The following is an 18,271-nucleotide window of genomic DNA, read 5'->3' as shown; positions in this document are numbered from 1 at the left end:
TTTCGAAAAATAAATAAATCATAATAATCTGTTATGTAGTAAAAGATATTTATTTAAAAATATAACTTTTATATACTATATTTTCCATAAATAATATTTTGAAATGGCTTTTTCCTTAATAAAGGTAAGCAATTACTATAGTAATTAATGAACAATAATTACACAATTATCGTTATGGGCTATGTGTAAAATAATTAATAATATTTTACTATACATACACACATTTAAAAAATATAGCATTTATATATACCATATATTAATATTACAAATAATATATTAAAAAATAATTTTGATTTTTTTTTATAAAAGGGAAGGAGTAACTATTAAAAAAATAAAAAGACTAATAACACAATCATGAGGAGGGTTGTGTTGCTAAAGACTCAATAATTATTATCACCATAAAATAATTATTATAATAAAAGTTAATAATAATTTTAGACATTTTTAGAAAAAAAAAAGCATCACATTTGTTTCAAATAGTGCTAAATAATTATGGTTAATTATTATAATTGTTAATTTAAGAAAAAGTAAAATATTGATGTGGAAATATATGGTAGAATAATTGATATTTTAATGTAATATTATTTAAAAAATTAATAAAATGTACATGATATTTAAGAGGGGATGCTTTTGGTAGAAAAGGTGATGGACATTTGGCAGTCATTATTGACATAAGAACCAAAACATATTTATTACAATAAATGTAATAATAGAAATAATAAAACTCATAATTATTATAGTAAATGGTTTAATAAAAATAATTTAAAATATTGGTAAAAAAATAATATTTATTGTAATTAAAATTAAGGAAAAAAATGATTTTGAAATTTGAATAGAAAAAATTACTGACAAGAAAGTCTTGAATTAGAAAATCAGTCACACACATTACTTTCCTCCCAGGCTTGCACTCTCTCTCTTGTTTCTCTCTCTACAACCCAACCCCCAACCCACAACCCACCTCTTTCATCCATTGCTCAGTGGCCTTGTCGTTTACCCATTATCTTTCAGAAATCAAAAGTAACCGAAGAAACAGAGAGGGGCGTCAGAGCCGTTTCATATTTTCTTTCACCTACTATTTCTTTCTTCAATTCATCCCCCATTGATCTTTATCTCCCTCAGTCCTCTCAGGTACTTCTTGCAAGACATCTCATTTTTGTTATTGATTGTGTCTTGAACAATGTTTTTGATGATCAGGATTATGGTGTTTCTTTTTTAATCATCTGAATTTCAAGGTTTTTTGGGGTTTTTTTTTGGTTTGTTTGTTTGTTTGGCTTCTTTCCCCCTCCCCCCTTTTTTTTGGGTCTTTTGTTTTTTTCTTTCTGTGCATGTTGGTGGAATTGTGAAGAGAAATGGGATCAGGTAGACCCATTTAGGGTTTGGGTTGGAATTTGGGTTTTCTGTTTTTTTGGTGTGCATGCATGTGCGGATTTTCTGGGTTTGTTTGATTCTTTAGGTTTGGGCCATCTTTATTATAGTTTGATTTGGTACTATAATTGGTGTTTCAGGAGCTGAACTACTCTGAGCAGTGGGTTTGATGCCCTTCTCAAAGTTGTAAGCTTTCATTATTCTGTGTTTATCAGTCAGCTTTGTGGGGGTCTTGATATGATGGAGTTTCTGCATTAAAAAAATGCAAATGTTCAGTCTTTACTGCATTCATGCATATAGTTCAATTGCTTCTCTAAGCTTCAGTTTGGGTTTCTTTAATTTTTATATGTAATTTAGATTAGATTCTGGAAACTTGATCAACATTATTTACCAGAGAGTTCTGTTTAAGTCTTACATATTTATGTGTGCTTGTCCCTATGTATAATGTTTGGTACTTTCTTATTTCTTATGGAATCAGCTAAGCTAATCTACTTGTTTTTATGTTTTTACTATGAATCTGAAATGTGCTAAATCTGTAGAAACAGTCATCATTTAAAATTTTAAATTCTGGTTTTCTCATTGCAGTTTAAATTTGCCTAGTAATTGGCTTGTATGGAAACATTGAGCAAAAATTTGAAGGGTTGCAACCATGGTTCTTATGGCATATCATTTAACTCAGGTAACATGTTGAATTTCCAGTTAAATATGGAGGTTTCCTGGATGACCACTTGCATACCATGCTTTGCTTCATCACATCTGCATTGTCTACAGTCCTGTTTCATTTAGATGAAATCATTACTGTCTATTGGTGCTAAAGATGGCTCTTTGAACTTTCAGTTGCTACTGGCCATGGATTTTAGTTGTTAAAGTGAATGAATTGGGAGCCATCCAAGTGTTATGGTCTTATAGAATTTGATCGTTGCTTGCAGGTGGGAGATACACGTTTCAAGAACCTTTTTTTTTCAACTTTTCTTACCCTTCTTTCATTTTTTTTTAATTCTTTTTTCATCATAATTCTGTTCATTGTTAATGTATTTATTGTTCCTATGATATTCACTCCAGTTTTGCTCCTTGCGGGTCATGTAATTGTAGAGTGAATTAACATTTTGAATGTAGATTATTACTGATGTTATCATATCATCACAGTCATTATATCTTAATATCTTGTGACTGTGCACAGTTTTGCAATTTCGCAGCCACTAGCACTACAGTTACTCCTACTAATACTACTATTGCAATTATTGGTGTTACTGCATGAATAGCCTTCTCATCTCATGCAGGGCTTTACAGTTTTCGAGCTACCTTTTTGAGTTATTATGTATCCTCCTCTGCTGTTGCTTGATTTCAGGTCCTTCCCAGGTGTATTCTTAGCAGCACACTGTTTGTGTTGGAATAATATTTTGTACTTTCAAACTTTTTGGGGGAAATTCATCTGGTCTGATGCAAGGGCAAAGAAGTACCATTGGTTCCTTCTCTGAGACCATTGATTTTGGGCAGGGCTCTGTTTCCAATAACACTGGCATGAATCAGCAGACTTCGTGGAATAACATGCTAAATCCCGTTGATAGCCGGTTGTCAAACTATATGTTACCTTCCAATGAGGCAAATTTTACATGTGTAAATGCTGTCAATCATGATGTTCAAAACTTTAATGGCTGGCATTTGGGTGAATCTAGCTCTAGTATGAATCCACGAAACCAGGCGATTAATGCTGGTGTAAGAATGGAACACGGTAGGTCTTCATCTGGTACTCTTGCAGGGGCTGATCCTAATTTGGAAGACAGGCGACTTGATCTGGCTAATAGCCCTCTTCATGAGAGTGCCACTAGTGGCAATCAGATTACAAGGGGGCCTTTATTTATTCGGGGTTCCAGTTCTACTCGTATCCCTCTGAATGTAAATCTAAATGCTGAAATTGTGGGTAATTCTGGTAGTGGTGGGCAGGAAATGGGAGCAGGCCTGTGCAAGTCAGGTGGATTAGGAACAGAGCAGGTTTCACCTGTTAGTGCTTCTGCTGATAATATAGGGGCCTCTTCTGGAAGTTCTGGTTCTTTGATTGAGGAAAGCAATGGTGGATCAGGTTCTTCTTTGGGCAGTTGGGGCTTATCCTGCAAGAGAAAGGCTCTTGAAGGTACTTCTGGACAGTCTTATCCTAGTGGAAGTTCAAGCTGTTCTCCACAAGCTGAACCCAGTGCTTGGCTTGCTGTTCCTGCTCATTCTAATGCTTCTAACAGCTCAAGCATATCCACACCCTCAGGGAATTCTCTCAGTGTGAATCCTCCAGGGCTGCCAAACCAACAGTCTGGGATTGGCATGAGAGGTGTAGCTCCTTCTGATGTTTTTCCTTCTTTAAGTGTTACAGGAAATGCAGAAAACTCCCAGAGAAACTTTGGCAGGAGAGTAAATCCGGGACATCAACAGGAACCTGTGGCATTTAATTTATCATCAGCAGGAATTACTAGGCGTTCTAATGTTAGTTCCAATCATCAATCATCTAGGCCTCTGACATTTAGTGATTCTTTGGACTTGAGGCCAAGTGCAGCGGTAGCAGCCAATGCAAATGCACCCCAGATTGCTCCCCAGAGCCAGTCTCATGTACTACATATTCCTGGCTTGGCAAGAAATATGCATCCTTTTCCTTGGAGTGGGGCTTCCAATTCAAGAGCTGGCAGTTCATCACGTTCATTTAACTTTTCTAGGGAGAGAGCTGCTGTGTTACAAGAGGAAGCAAACCTAAGAAGCAACCACAGAAACAATGCAGAGCATCCCATGTTTATTCCTGCAACTGAGACTAGAAATTTGGCACAGGATCCAACACATTGGAGTTTGGCCACAGGAAATATTAGCACTAATGGAGGTGGTCCTTCAACTTCTCGAATGGGCCTGAGTTCAAGTGTTCATTCGTTGCCTACTGCTTGGATTCCTGTTCACAATCCCCCAACATCAAATCAGCAAAGATTATCAGAAATTGCTCCTTGGACTTTATTCCCATCTATTGAGTCTGAAGCTGGAGGTCTCAGTGGTCCTTTTTCATCATTGCCTTCTGGTCCTTCCGCTAACACACGGGAGACAGTTATATCAGCTGGAGCTATTAGCCAAGTCCATCAGCAAACATATCCAAGGTCTGCATTCTTGATGGAGAGGCAAGGAAATGATGTTCTTGGTATGCCCCATTCATTGCGTGCTTTAGCAGCTGACATAGAAGGGAGACACAGGCTAATATCTGAGGTTCGTGTTATTGAGATAAATATTTTCTTTTCTTAAGTTCTCTATTTCTGTATGTTCTTAGTTAAGGCTAGGGTACCTTGGTATGATATATTTGACTTAAAAGTGAAATACTGATGCTGCTTATAATTTGGAGTTCTAGATAGTAGTGTTTAGGTATTATGTTTCGGATCACAACAGGTTGCATGGGTTGATATTTATTTATAATTGCTTCAGTTTTATCCATATGAATTTTTTTCAACATTTTAATCCACATAACAAAACATGACTGTGTGTCTTATTGCTGCTGATGTCATGATTGTTATAAACATTCTTATGATTAAGTTTGTTCTGATTATCCATTTCTCTTAAACATATCTTGCAATCCTTTTGGTTTTAGAATTTGGATTTTAAACTTTGAGACTTGCCTTGGGGATTAAACATCATGAGGCTTTACAAGTAGTGATCTCATTGACCATATGCCTAACCAGTCAAGGCTTGATCAAAAGATGTGCCTTTATGCTCCTCAAGTCATCAGGCATATGCCTATTGTTCTGTTAAATTTTTTAATTGACCAACATTATTTCTCTAATCCCTGGTTTATCTCTTTTTTATTAGGCAAGAAAGCAATGTATTAATCAATGCCACAAAAGGCGCACAAAGTATAAATGACGTATACAAGTGAGCTGCAGGGCAAAGAATAAGAAGAGAAAAAAAAAATGCTTCCTCCCCTTATTTGCATCCTATCCAAACAACAAAATCAATCATAGACAAGGACACGTCCTCTAAAGAGAGAACAAAAAACACTTCCTCCCCTTTTTGCATCCTAGCTAATTGACAAAATCAATCATAGACAAGGACACATCCTCTAAATCCCCTTTGAACCACTCCAAAAAATTACACATGCAAAATGATTTAAACTCTTGCTCTAACAAGTCAATATTTCTGAAAGCCTTTCTATTTCTTTCTTTCCAAATAATCCAAAACAAACATAAAGAAGCTTTTCATGCTTTCTTCCTCTTCTTCCTGGTTAAAAGTCCATGCTAACTTAGTAATGCTGTTTTAATTGATGAATTTGGCACCCATACAATTCCAATCAAGGAGAAAATTATCTGCCATAGAATTCTTGCCTTAGAACGGTGAAGGAAGATGTGCTTACCAGATTCCTCCTCGCCCTTTACCCATAAAATATCTATTCACCAAAGTCAGTCTTCTCCTCTTTAAATTGTCCATAGTTAATATTTTGTTTCAAACCACTTATCAAGCAAAAAAAGCTCACTTTTGTTGGAATTCATGAATTCCAGATAACATCTGCTGGAACCCTGGTCTTTCTTGCCCCAAGGTAATAGGATTTAACTGAAAAGTTGCCACTCTTTGAGGCCATCCATTCTACTTTATCTTCAACATTCCTTCTTGCTAATTTTCCTTGTAGTCTCAAAAAGAATGCTTCAACACTATTCAACTCACAATCATGGAGATGTGGCATGCCCCTCACCCCTCCACCCCAGTTTATCTCACATTTTGAAACTTTTTATCCTGTGATGGTGTTACACAATCATTGTTGTTATTTGTGTTACTAATACTACAAGTCTACAACTAATAGTAGTATTATATTATTTTGTATTTATCCATGTTTATTTACTGAACTGTGATTATGATAATTCTATGTACAATTTTCTTATAATCTAATCTGTGATGACTGCCAAGTGTTTCTTTTTTTCCAATTGTTTTATTATTATTTTTTAAAATTTTAGTTATCCCCACATGTCTAAATTATGTTAAAATCCTTTTACTTTTCTCATTTTTAATTTAAAAAATACCCAACTTTCAAAAAATTATTTGTAAGAAATTTATTTATGTTTTGGAACTTGTGGAACATCTTTTGAATAACAGTATGCTTGTCCACCTACCCAGACATCATCTCTCTTCCCTCCTCTCCACAATAAGTTGTATCCTCTTTGAGAGACAACTATTCACTCCCCATTTAAGTTTTAAAATTTTCAGTTATTTAACTCTGTGGTTTTAAGTTTTACCTGTGTCATTTTATCATTTTTCTTATGGAAAAATGGGCAATTATATTTGTTGCAGCAAAATCCAAGAAAGAAGTTGTGTTTTGTTAATATAGCTATAGTTGCACTATAATGATGGTTCAATTCATTTGTCTCAAACCCTCAAATATTCTTTTAAAGTTTGACCTATAAAGTGATAAAGTTACTCCTTTTGTGCTGTAGTTAATATGTAAATATTATGGTAAGCTCATTCTCTAGCTATCACAGAATCAGATCCCTGGCCTGATTTAGTACTATATCATAAAAATAATATATGCTTAAAGTACATTTATGATGTACATAAAGTGGACTCATAAACATTTTCTTTTGTGAAATTACATTTCTTTGCTAGTGCTTGTGGGTTCCATAAGTGTGTAATAATTGACTTGTGAATTTTCCTCAATAAACAAAGTTAAGTAATTGCCATTTTAGTTTTATTTATTGACCTTTTCTTTTGAATGATTGCTGCCTCAATTCTATACAGTAGTAGTTTTCCATCCTATTTGTGTATCACTTTATAATATTCCATATGTGAGATTTTTGGATTAATTATAATGTATTAATTACACCTTTAAACATATAATTTCCTTTTAGTTAAGTAATCATTGACTTTTAAAATTCTTAGATGAGGAGTTTTAGAGAATCCCATCATTTAGCTTTTTAGTTAACATTAGTAGTTTATAGCTTATTAATGTAGCAAATATCTTTCCTGTTTGGGATCTTAAATTTCATTATCTTATTCATTTAGAGAAAACAACACCAAGGCACCTTTAGTTGTTAGTTTTTTTTTAAAAAATTTTTATCTACTTTTGGATGTTTTTAGTGTAACTTTTCTTGTATGCAATATGTAAGAAAACATAATACTTTGCTAGATAATAAAAGACATTTTTTATGTTTGCTGAATGGTGGTGGTTAGTCATTTGATGGTTTTTTGTTCTATTCTCAAAGGAAGACCTAAATTGACTTCTAGGTTAGGAAATGAAAACTGCTATCAACCATATTTTGATACACTTTTAGCTAGAAAACTAGAATAAACTTTTAAGGGTCTATTATATTTTAGATTATAAATTCAACTAGATATTTGTTCAGTTTGGATATAGATCAAGTGATAGAGTTTGTATCCTATATATTAATTGCTATAGTGCCTCATTAAATATGAAAATGCTAGATTTGTAGATAACCTTTTTGGCTATCATATTGATAGGCTTTGATATAATAAGGTATTTTGCCAAAATGTTTTGACACGGAAAAAAGAAGAAAGGAAAAAGCTTGTTATTTATTATGATAAGAAGAAAATGATCTCTTGTTTAGTGGTGAAAGATGTGTTTCTAAAGACATTGTTCCTTGATTTGCACATACGAAGGATTTTGCCAGACTCTTTTGTTGTTGTTGGATCTGGCGATAGCTCAAGGATTGGTTGGTTAGTCGTTTGTGGTTTTTTCTTGTTGATTTGTATGTTGCATGTGTACATATGTACACATGTTTTGCCCCCTTCTTTTGTTAGGCGCTTATACTAATATAATTGTTCTATTTTTCCTACAAAAAGAAAAAAGGTAATGAAAAACGAGGAAAAATGAATTGCACTTATTGAAAAATCATTGGTTTGTCAGTAAATAACCACCATTGAAAAGTATGTGTGATGACTTATTAAGTATTATTGCTTTGAAAAAGAATGAAGCAAATCTGATCAACTAATCTTAAAGTTGTGGAATGTACGAGTACATTGATCAAGAAGCATTTCGCTAAAAGGAGGAAAGCATGCTAGGAGGTGTTGATGAAGTGGAAACAAGAATTTCAGCTTACTAGTGCAAACATTGTTGCAATAGCTCATTGATTGAGTACTCTTCTGAAATGCATTGATCAAGTGGCCTTTTGCTTTAGAGCGAAGAGCTCACGCAAGCTTGGTGAAGGGAAAGATGTTTTGTTCTTGCTTCTAGTTTCTTTGGTTTTCCAAGGCTTCTTGTATGCTTTTTGTGTGCTTGAGTTGTGGCCTTTTTTTAGTGAGAGACCTTCTTACCTTTTTTTTTTTATTTGACTATTAAAAAAAGCTCATTGATTGAATATCCTTGTTCCCAAAAATGAAATGAAGTGGTTCTTCAATCCACAAGATGTATAAATGCATCAATGAGAGAGGGTTTCACCTCTGTGGGAAGCACTTGCAATCAAGTGTTGATTAAGTGGAATCGAGAATGTTGGTTGAGTAATGCAAACGTTGGTGAGGCTTTAGTGCCTAAAAAAACCTAAGGGTTCTTCTTCATTGTTTGTCAATGTAGGGTGAGTTAGGGCTAGGTAAAAGGTAAAAAGCATAGTTAATGAGTAACAAATTTCTATTCTTTTTGTACTATCACCTATTTTGCAAAGGATAAAAGAGCATAGATTAATTGCACGATGGCTATTTGTTCAAGGATGATAGGTGACTTTATCTTTCAGGGTGAGAATTGTATAGAACATGTGTTGAGCTAATGTTTGCTTTGGTCTAACCCTAGTTGCAATTTTGTATCCATTTAAAGCTTCAAACTTCCTTAGTCCAAGCTCTCAAGAGACTCAATATTTTTCATTATGTGCAAGATAGAGCTTTTCCTGTTCTTCTGTTGTAAGTCACTTCCCTAGCTCTAGATCCACCAAGTGCTTTTTAACAATCTATCATGAAGAAATTATATAAATGTATAAATAATAACCATTTTTTCATCTTTTCCTTCATTATCATTGATATTTTCTACTACATATGCAAAACCACTAAAACAAGAAATGCTTGGGCACCTACCCAAGTACCTTTTGCCATAAATATTTATAATGTTCTTGAGTTGTTGCCATAAATATATATATATGCCCATTAATTTTTTCCAAATCCACATATCTGTCGGATGTGGTAGATTTTTAAGATATTCTTGTGGGATCAAAATATTATTTTCTTATCTAACAATCTTGGAAATTATTTAAACTTGATAGTGTACAACTTTTATATCCTAACTTACTCAGGGAAATCTATGTCTACAGTTTTTTATTTTGGATGGTGGTGATTGTTTTTGTTTTCAGTTTCCAAGAAAAAAGGGCCATCCTCAAATCTTTGCAAGCAAGGAATCTATGACTTTTAAATTGTCAAACCTTCAATAACTCCTCTATAGGATAGATGAGCTTTAACCTTCCATTGAGTAATGAATGCAAAGATGCTTAACACTCTTTCTTTCCGTCTTCATGATCTTTAATTCTCATCCTAAGAATTTGATGTTAAAGAATTTGGATATAAGATAAAATGAATAAAAGAATTATTGGGGATGGATAAATTACTTACACGTTTTTTACTATTATTGGGAGCTCCTCTTAGATGTTTAAAGTAATATTGTTTGTTTGTATAACATAGGTAATGACGTTTGCAAATTATGAAAATACTCATCTTTTAAATCAAATAAAAAATGTAACATCCAAAAGGTTGATAAATAAGTTGCTTCGCTCAAGATTTGTGCTAGAGTTTGGTAAATGGTGATTGGTTGGAGTCATAGAAGACTGATTGAACATTGAAATTTTGATATCTATGTTTAAATAGTGAGAAGGAAAAATAGGGAAAGTAAAAAAGGGGACAAGGGAAGAGGACATTAAGGGCTTGTTTGGTAATTGCTCTTGAAATTAGTTCTCTATTTTCTAGAACAAAAACAGTTTTCTAATTTAGAAAACACGTTTGACAAACTTCTAACATAGAATTGTTTTTTTTTTTTTTCAGAGTTTGTTCTAAAAACATGTTTTTTATAACAAATTTAAGGTGTTTTGAGTTGTTTTTTGTAGAGTTTTCTAAGTAACAATTGAAAAGATGGAAAATACTTTGGAAACTTTTGTACTATATATAAGAAGAGTATCATGATGGAGTATTAAATCAAGAAAACTATTTTTCATATTTGAGTTCAAATATAATTTTATTCATGAAAACAATTGAGAACCATTTTTAATAATTGTTCTCAAAATTTGTTTTTTTTTTTTTAGAACTGTTTTTGAAAACGTTACCTAACAAGCCCTAAATTGCTCTTTTTGGTACTGATATCTTCATACACTACCACCATTGTCATCTTCAATTGCTTCTCTGCTAAAATTCAAATTAAATCTCCATTAAATCCCTCCTTCACAAATATCAATATCAATTTCTTCACAAACTAAAAATATCGCATTCAAAACCATTTCCCACTCAAAATCATGACCAAATCAAATAATAATATTTATAGTAAAATAGATTTTCTGGGGACATTGGGTCAAAGTTGGTGTTAGTATTGTATTTGACAAGTTAAAAGTGCAAATGGTTGATTGGAAAGGTCATAGAAATTATTGTGGTGATGACATTTGATTTGGGTAAGGTTTTTATGTGGGTTATTGATAGTGACTCGTCATGATAGCCATGGATGGGCCTTTAAGTAGGGTGATGGCTATAATCAAAATGGCGGGGTGCAAGTGTCCCTTGATGGTAAGAGGCTGGTGTGGGGATGGGGTAGGCTCTTGGGTTGATTCCATGTGACAAAAAAAAGGGGGAAAGAAAATGAAAAAAATTTCCTATCAAAGAAAAATGATGAGCATGAAGAAGATGGAAGTTGAATAGCTTTAATAATCAATGAGGTGGTGTTGGAGCGAGGGGAAGATGATGTAGCATGGATTTTGGTGGAATTTCTTGGTTTTGCAATGATGACGTGTGTTGGGGTTGACAAGCTTGTAGTTTTGACATAGTGATGGGATCTTGTTTGGTAGTTGTGTGCTTTGGATTGGAGAAGAAAGTGATGCATTAAGTGATTGTAGTTCAGTTCTTTGTTGTTTGATCTTAAAGGGCATTAAAAAGAAAATTGCTTTATTAATGGTGGCAAGTGAGGAAGATGAAGATGATAGTGAATTAGATGAGGATGGTAAATGAGTGAGTTCTCAATGATGCAGCAAAAATTTACTCTTTGCATTCTTTAAATTTCAAAGTGCATCATGATTAATTTCATCATCTATCTATTAGCTTATGGGCAGAGAAGGGGTTGAAAAAAGTTGATAGTGAGCTAGGGGAAAGCTTAGTGTTATGTCATAGTTTAGTTCTATTATGTAGCAAAAAACTAAGGTTAAATCATAATTTATGTAGGTTACAAGTATCTTATGTGGCTTTTGGGCCAATATATATTGTATAGGGCCATTTTGTTGCGTATGGCCTCATTTATGGAGGTTGTGGGCCCATTAGTAGGAAGGAAAAAGCCATGGGTACACGACCACCTCCCACAAAGATTGTGCATTAGGTGATTGCAAGACTTGAACTTAGGACATCCCATTCATGAGTTGAAGCACCTGCTAGTTGAGCAACCCTTTGGTATTGGGTTTGAGGGGTTTCATCTTTTTGGCCCATTATATAGTCAAGCAGGTGCACAAGTTTGTTTTGTGGTTTGTGAGATTAATATGTCACTCCTTCTTACTAAAAACAACAAATTCATTGCATTGAATTAGTAAACAAAATGAGGGATGAAATATCTTTCCAAAATGCAGAAATCTAGATATAAGGGGAGAAAATTAAGCTTAGAAAAGAAAGAAATAAATAAATAAATAAAAGAAAAGCAACCTCCTCTAGAAGCTTCACAAGAAATCAAAACAACTTGCCCATCTAAACAAGGTTGCAAACTCTATATAATCCTAGAACCACTTAACATGACTTAGGGAGGTAATAAATCCCTACAAGAGACACACGAGATTCCTTCTTAGAACAAGAAATTCCTTCTTAGAACTAGTATTCGTATTGGAAATGGTAGACACACGAGATTTTGGTGGGACATTTGGGTTGGGGATTTTAAGCTAAAGGATGTTTTTCCTACGCTATTCAAAATTGTAGCCCATAAATCTGCTTTGGTGGCTGACCTATGGGGGAGGCAAGGAGATGGAGGCGGTTGTTGGGAGGTGCACTTTAGAAGATCTTTCCAAGATTGAGAATTGGAGGAGGTGACTTGTTTTTTGGAACATATTTCTGTGATAAAGGTTCAAGAAGGGGGGGATTCCTTAGTATGGAAGAATGATGGGAGGGGAAAGTTTAGTGTCAAATCGTATTATAGGTCTTTAAGGGCTGAGAATAGTTTTTTATTCCTAGCCAGAGAGATTTGGGGTTTGTGTGCTCCTCTTAGAACTCGTTTTTTTTGCTTGGGAAGCAATTTGGGGGAAAATTTTAACAATAGACATGTTAATGAAGAGGGGTTGGTCCATGGTCAATAGGTTCAGTCTTTGTAAAGACAGTGATGAATCGGTGGACCACATTCTAATTCATTGTGGTAGGATAAGGGAGTTATGGACTTTGTTGTTGTCATCTTTCGGACTGGTGTGGGTGTTCCTAGCTTCAGTGAGAAATCTTCTCCTGGAATGGAAAGTTAAGGGGCTAGGGAAGAAGAGGAGAGTAGTTCGGAGATTGTCTTCAATTTGTCTTTTCTGGTGTATTTGGGGAGAGCGAAATCGAAGAACGTTCTAAGAGAAAGAGTTGTTAGACCAAAGTTTGAGGAACCTCTTTTTCCGTTCACTTTTAAAGTGGTCTCAGCAGTTTTTGGATTTAGGTTTTTCCTCTTTTCTGAATTTTTTCGGTGATTGACATGGTGGCTAGCTTTCTCTCTCTAGGTTTTTTCTTTTTCTTTTTTCCAGCTTGGTTTGGCTCTTTTAGTATACTGCTTGTATGCATGGGGTGCAGCCCCTGTTTTGGCGTTTTCTTAATTTAATCTGCCTTTGTCTATAAAAAAAAAAAAAATTCCCTACAAAAGAAACAATTTACTTGGCTTCTTGGTGAAATGATTTGCCAAATTGCTATCTTAGTATGGGGCCTAACAAAAGGAGTATCCTAAATCTCTAGCTAGACCAATGATTTGGTGAAGCCACACATCAAATTTCCACAAACTTATTTCCTTTTTAGATCTCCACAAAACGACAATAGCATAAGTGTCCTCCACTCCAGAATTTGGTAGACTGAAGGGTTTAACCTACATCATGCCTTTCATAAAGCTATAGATTCTCTACCTTGATGGTGAACCCTCCCTTGCAGATTTATATAAAGCTTTTAACACCATACCACCTTCGTCTCTTAAGTACTGCTTTAATCTCGCTGTCCTGGGTTTCCAAAAGAAGACCCATGAAAAATTTACCTTGATAGAACCCATCAAAGGTGTTATGCATATGGGATTCTCCCCGACTGACATCTTGGAGATTCTGATTTCACAATATAAGCCTCAACGAAGCACCTCACACTTTTGTTGGAGATATCAAGCTTGGGGTTTGGAGCTTCAACTCTTGTCTTCTGAAGGAGATGGAGGCCGGGACTGAATATAAGGTTTGAATGATAGGACCAGAAAACTCTCTTGAATGAAGCCTAATCCATTGCCTTAATTGATTTAAATCCTTTGTTTAATTTTTTTTATGTATATTCCATTTATAATTTCATCTTATTTTTACCTTTCTGGTTGGGTCCTCATCAGATCAAATTGGCCTATATGCATTTGCTCTGTTAGCTTATAGGTCTGGCCAATTTGGATCATCAATGAATACCTGGATTGGAAGTCGCTTTCCATGTTTGGATTTATGATATGGTTCAGATCAAAATCCACTCCATTGACATTCAGTGACGGCTAGCAGAATGATGATTATGATTAGATTGATGATGATTCCAGCAATGTGAATTTGGATAGCAAGGGCTTTGTTACAGCAGGGGGCTGTTATGGGATATGGTGATTATGATGATGGAGGATTGTTGACAGCTGTAGTATGTAGCCAAGCAGTTGTTAGTCATGGTAGATGTGGTGTTGGTGGTGAGGGATGTGGTGGTAGAGCTGAAGATTGTAGGGCTAGTGATGGTGGTTCTAATGGGACTTGGTGGAGGTGCATAGGTGAAGGTGCCCTAGCCATGTTAGAATTTATAGATGGGTTAGGGTCCTTTTGAAGGGGTTTTTTGTTGCCCTTTTTGTTGTGTTTGTTTTTTTTGGGGCGTCCTCTGTATACGTTTTGTATACTTTGATGCGCATTTGCTAGGCACTGTCAATATGTATACTTTAAGTTATAGGGTTTGTGTTATGTTGATATTTTTCTTGATCAGATTGTGATACATTGATCTTAGTAAAAGGTCTGTATATTGATAAAAGAGCACATTTGTCAAAGTTCAGGACACATCATTCTTGGTTAGGAACTTAGAAATTTAGAAGTTTGTGGAAGGTATTTTATATGTAGAATTTATAATTTTATTGAATAACAAGTGTTTAGAATTCTGCTGCTGGAAATTTAGAATTTTTAGTAGTGGACTACATAGGTTACTGTTATGACTTCCAAGTAGATATAAGCTTTTCAACCAATTCCAAATCCAGAATATCACATTATTATGATTTGGAATTATTGAAGTTCTTTAACTGTCTACATATATAATGTTGACATCGTATCCAGTTGTAGTTTCCGTTTCTTTTGCCGACAAAATTCTATTCATTCAAAGTTTGGTTATCAGTTTTCTGGTGGAGCTAACTACTTTTGTTCTTTATGTGGCAGATTCGTCAGGTTTTGACTGCCATGCGTAGGGGTGAGAGCTTGCGGGCTGAGGTTTGATTTTAACTTTTGTGATGATTCATGTTTATTCTCTTCAAAATTTCATGTTGTGAACTTAGCATCCTGGAAACAACTTAGATTAATTTGACTGTTTTGATGTATGGTTCTTTTCTATTGTTCTGACTTATTGAAAACTCTTAAGGTGGCAAAAGGCGAGTATGCTTATGCTTATGCATCTATGTATATTTATGTATTTATGTATGCATGTATGTATGTATAGTTTGAAATATTTCAGATTTTTTTTTTGCCTAAATAAAAGCCCAGAATAGTAAATTATTTTTTAAAAAAGGATCCTGAGAAGCTACTTTAAGCTCTCATCTTGTAGACTTAAAATCAGCTTGTTTACAGATGTCACCATCTAACATATTGACCTGCAAATGGGTGATATGTCAGGATTATATGCTCTTTGACCCGTTCATATATCATGGGATGTCCGAATTGCAGGATAGGCACAGAGATATGCGGCTTGATGTCGATAATATGTCATATGAGGTAAAAACGGCCGATTTATTGTCTCCTCATTGATTTGCCATGGAAGTTGTTCGCTGACTTAGTGATTGGGATACCAGGAACTACTGGATTTAGAAGAACGCATAGGAGACGTGAACACTGGATTGAGTGATGAAAAAATACTGAAGTGTATGAAAAGGCAAAAATATTCATCCAATCCAACACCTGAGGTGGAGCCATGTTGTATTTGCCAGGTTAGAGATAGTTGAAAATCTCTATATAACAAGAAATGCTTCCATTTAGTTGTTTAAAATTTGCTCGGTTTATTAGTTATAAACATATTTTCCCATTCCTTGAAAATAATATACAGGAAGAATATGCTGTTGGAGATGACCTTGGGATACTGGATTGTGGACATGACTTCCATACCAACTGCATCAAACAATGGTTAATGCAGAAGAATCTGTGCCCCATTTGTAAAACAACAGGCTTGGCTACATGAGAAGGGATCACCATCATATGCAGAATCTCAAAACTTTACTTTCTTGCTTATGGATCATTAAATCCGACATTTGGTGGATTATATCTTCTTTAATCTCTCTTCTGTCTGAAACCGGTTTTTGCTTGCTCATTACCTGCATAATCTCATGGAGAGATGGGAATGAGCTGTTATCTGGGTCATGGAAATGTTGCAGCATGAATGGTGCAATGGGATATTTATACCTTGGGAAATTGGAGAAAACTTCAAAGCTTTATGACATTACAGACGTCTATTGAAATAATATTCAACATTATCCAACTTTCGTCGGTCCAGTATATGATTAATTTATATAATGCTTGCTTATATATATTCTAATCTTTTCTATAAGCTGCTACATAGTCCTATTACTTGCCTTTGACAGCTTTTTTCCAACTGGGTTTGGGAGTCCAAAATTGGTCATTTCTTACATGCATTTGGGAAATGAATTTTAACTTATTTGCAGATGAAGGGGGTGGAAGATTTGGCAAAATATTAAGGTAGAAATGGTAGTGGAATACTGCCTTAGACCAAGCGTAACGTCCGACCGTGACTATTGATTCAGGGAGGCTAATTCATAGGCGACAAAAGTTAAAATATATAAGCCAAGGCCTTTCTCGGAAACGGTGTCGTCTTATGCTTTTAGTTGCAGAGGTCTGACGGTGGGGCCTGGACGGACCCCGACCTGATTCCACAAAAGCTCGGTGTCGTTTCCGAGAATAAGGAAAGTGGGAAACTCACTGCCTTTTTGTGAACCCTCCGGAGTCCAGACGGCGTCGTTTTTTCGACAGACGGAGAAAGTAAAAACGACGCCGTTTTGTAGGGGAATTGTAAAGAGGTGGGGAAGCCACGTAAGTTAGAGAAATGGGGAGTGGGGGTGTGGCCGGACACGTTGAGGTTAGAAAGGTGGTGCAGAAAGCGCGTTTTGCAAAGGGGTAGAGGATATGATTAGAGAAACGGCAGAATGCAGATTCATATACATAAAAATTTTGAAACCTGGTTCACACTGTTTTTTCTGATTAGAAAAAAAAAAGGACTTTTACGTCACCACACCCCTACACTAATCATTTCCCAATACCCAAAACGGCTCTCTCCTGGATTCCACTATTCATCATTAGTCTCTCACGCCTTCTACCTCTCTCTCTCCCTACACTTCATTCAGCCTTATTCCACCGTTCCTCTTCATTTTCTTTTTCTTTTTCTCTCTCCTTCTACCTAATATATTCTTGGTCTATAGTATGAGCATTGTACTTAAATGGAGGTTGTTGAGTCATCTCCACTTTCCACTGTCTTCCACCCCGTTTGACTTTTTGTTGTATCGTGTATTGTTATAAATTTGATTCTTTGATAGTTGGCTTCTCCAAAAAGAGATTGTACACACACTCTTGTTCTCTTGTTGATTAATAGAAGATGATCAACCCTTCAATTTACTCCTAATAGTATGTGTTTTTTTTCATACAATATGTACGTACACAACTTCATCCATGTTGGGAAGGATCATGACTACGTGTAGGGTATGTATGTATGTATAAATATGCATCAGACTGGAAGAAAAGGGCATTGTCTAGGGAATCTAAAAGAAGAATAGTGAAGAAAGAGAGCAGCCGCAATTTGGTTCTTGTTTTGTATTCAGAGCGCCGCAGTTTCTGTACTGCTTCTGCTTCTTGTGATGACGCCTCTTCACTCTTTTTTATTCTCTCCCTCATCGCGTGACCTTCATTCCACCCACTGACCCACAGATATCAGTGTATTTGAAGCTGAAATTTTATTAATGAACAAAATTCAAAATCATGCAAATTATTAAGTCAAAAGTTGGGAGTTTGATGCATAAGATACAGGACAACAATGGAGGAATAATTGAGTGCGTCACATCAAGCCCTTTAACTACATGGGATGGCCGATATATAACAAGTATCAACATACTCAACCTACGTCCACACCGGCCCACACTGACACTACACATTAATCAGTCTACATGTGATGATGCTGCACTTCATTTTGTGCCACGAGGGGTCACCAACTTGAAGCAAGCGATCCAGTCATCACATGGAGCTGATCTCTGATAGCTTTTATACCCATAGAAGGTGCTCTCATATTATGTCTCATGGCCAGCTTGGGTGGCCTAAATTGG

At 35.3% G+C, this 18,271-nt stretch overlaps 1 protein-coding gene across 8 annotated transcripts; it reads left to right on the top strand.

Moving 5' to 3' along the window:
* Positions 1–866: 866 nt before the first annotated feature.
* LOC100258840 (E3 ubiquitin-protein ligase MBR2) lies at positions 867–16,422 on the top strand. 8 transcript variants are annotated; one of them, XM_059735925.1, is made up of 9 exons: positions 880–1,128; positions 1,506–1,551; positions 1,951–2,044; positions 2,203–2,294; positions 2,714–4,593; positions 15,117–15,167; positions 15,618–15,665; positions 15,743–15,877; positions 15,994–16,422. In XM_059735925.1, exons 5-9 carry the CDS (start codon positions 2,806–2,808, stop codon positions 16,123–16,125), a joined length of 2,154 nt encoding a protein of 717 aa, XP_059591908.1. In that variant the 5' UTR covers positions 880–1,128; positions 1,506–1,551; positions 1,951–2,044; positions 2,203–2,294; positions 2,714–2,805; the 3' UTR covers positions 16,126–16,422. The 8 variants fall into 8 exon arrangements, with proteins under 8 accessions (XP_002282377.1, XP_059591908.1, XP_010647735.1 ...); XM_010649432.3 differs by having other exon boundaries at positions 881–1,128; positions 15,567–15,665; XM_010649433.3 differs by lacking the exon at positions 1,506–1,551.
* Positions 16,423–18,271: the final 1,849 nt, after the last annotated feature.

The sequence above is a fragment of the Vitis vinifera genome, chromosome 3 (assembly GCF_030704535.1).
Source record: "Vitis vinifera cultivar Pinot Noir 40024 chromosome 3, ASM3070453v1".
Classification (NCBI taxonomy): Eukaryota; Viridiplantae; Streptophyta; class Magnoliopsida; order Vitales; family Vitaceae; genus Vitis; species Vitis vinifera.
This window is presented reverse-complemented; position numbering and strand designations above follow the sequence as displayed.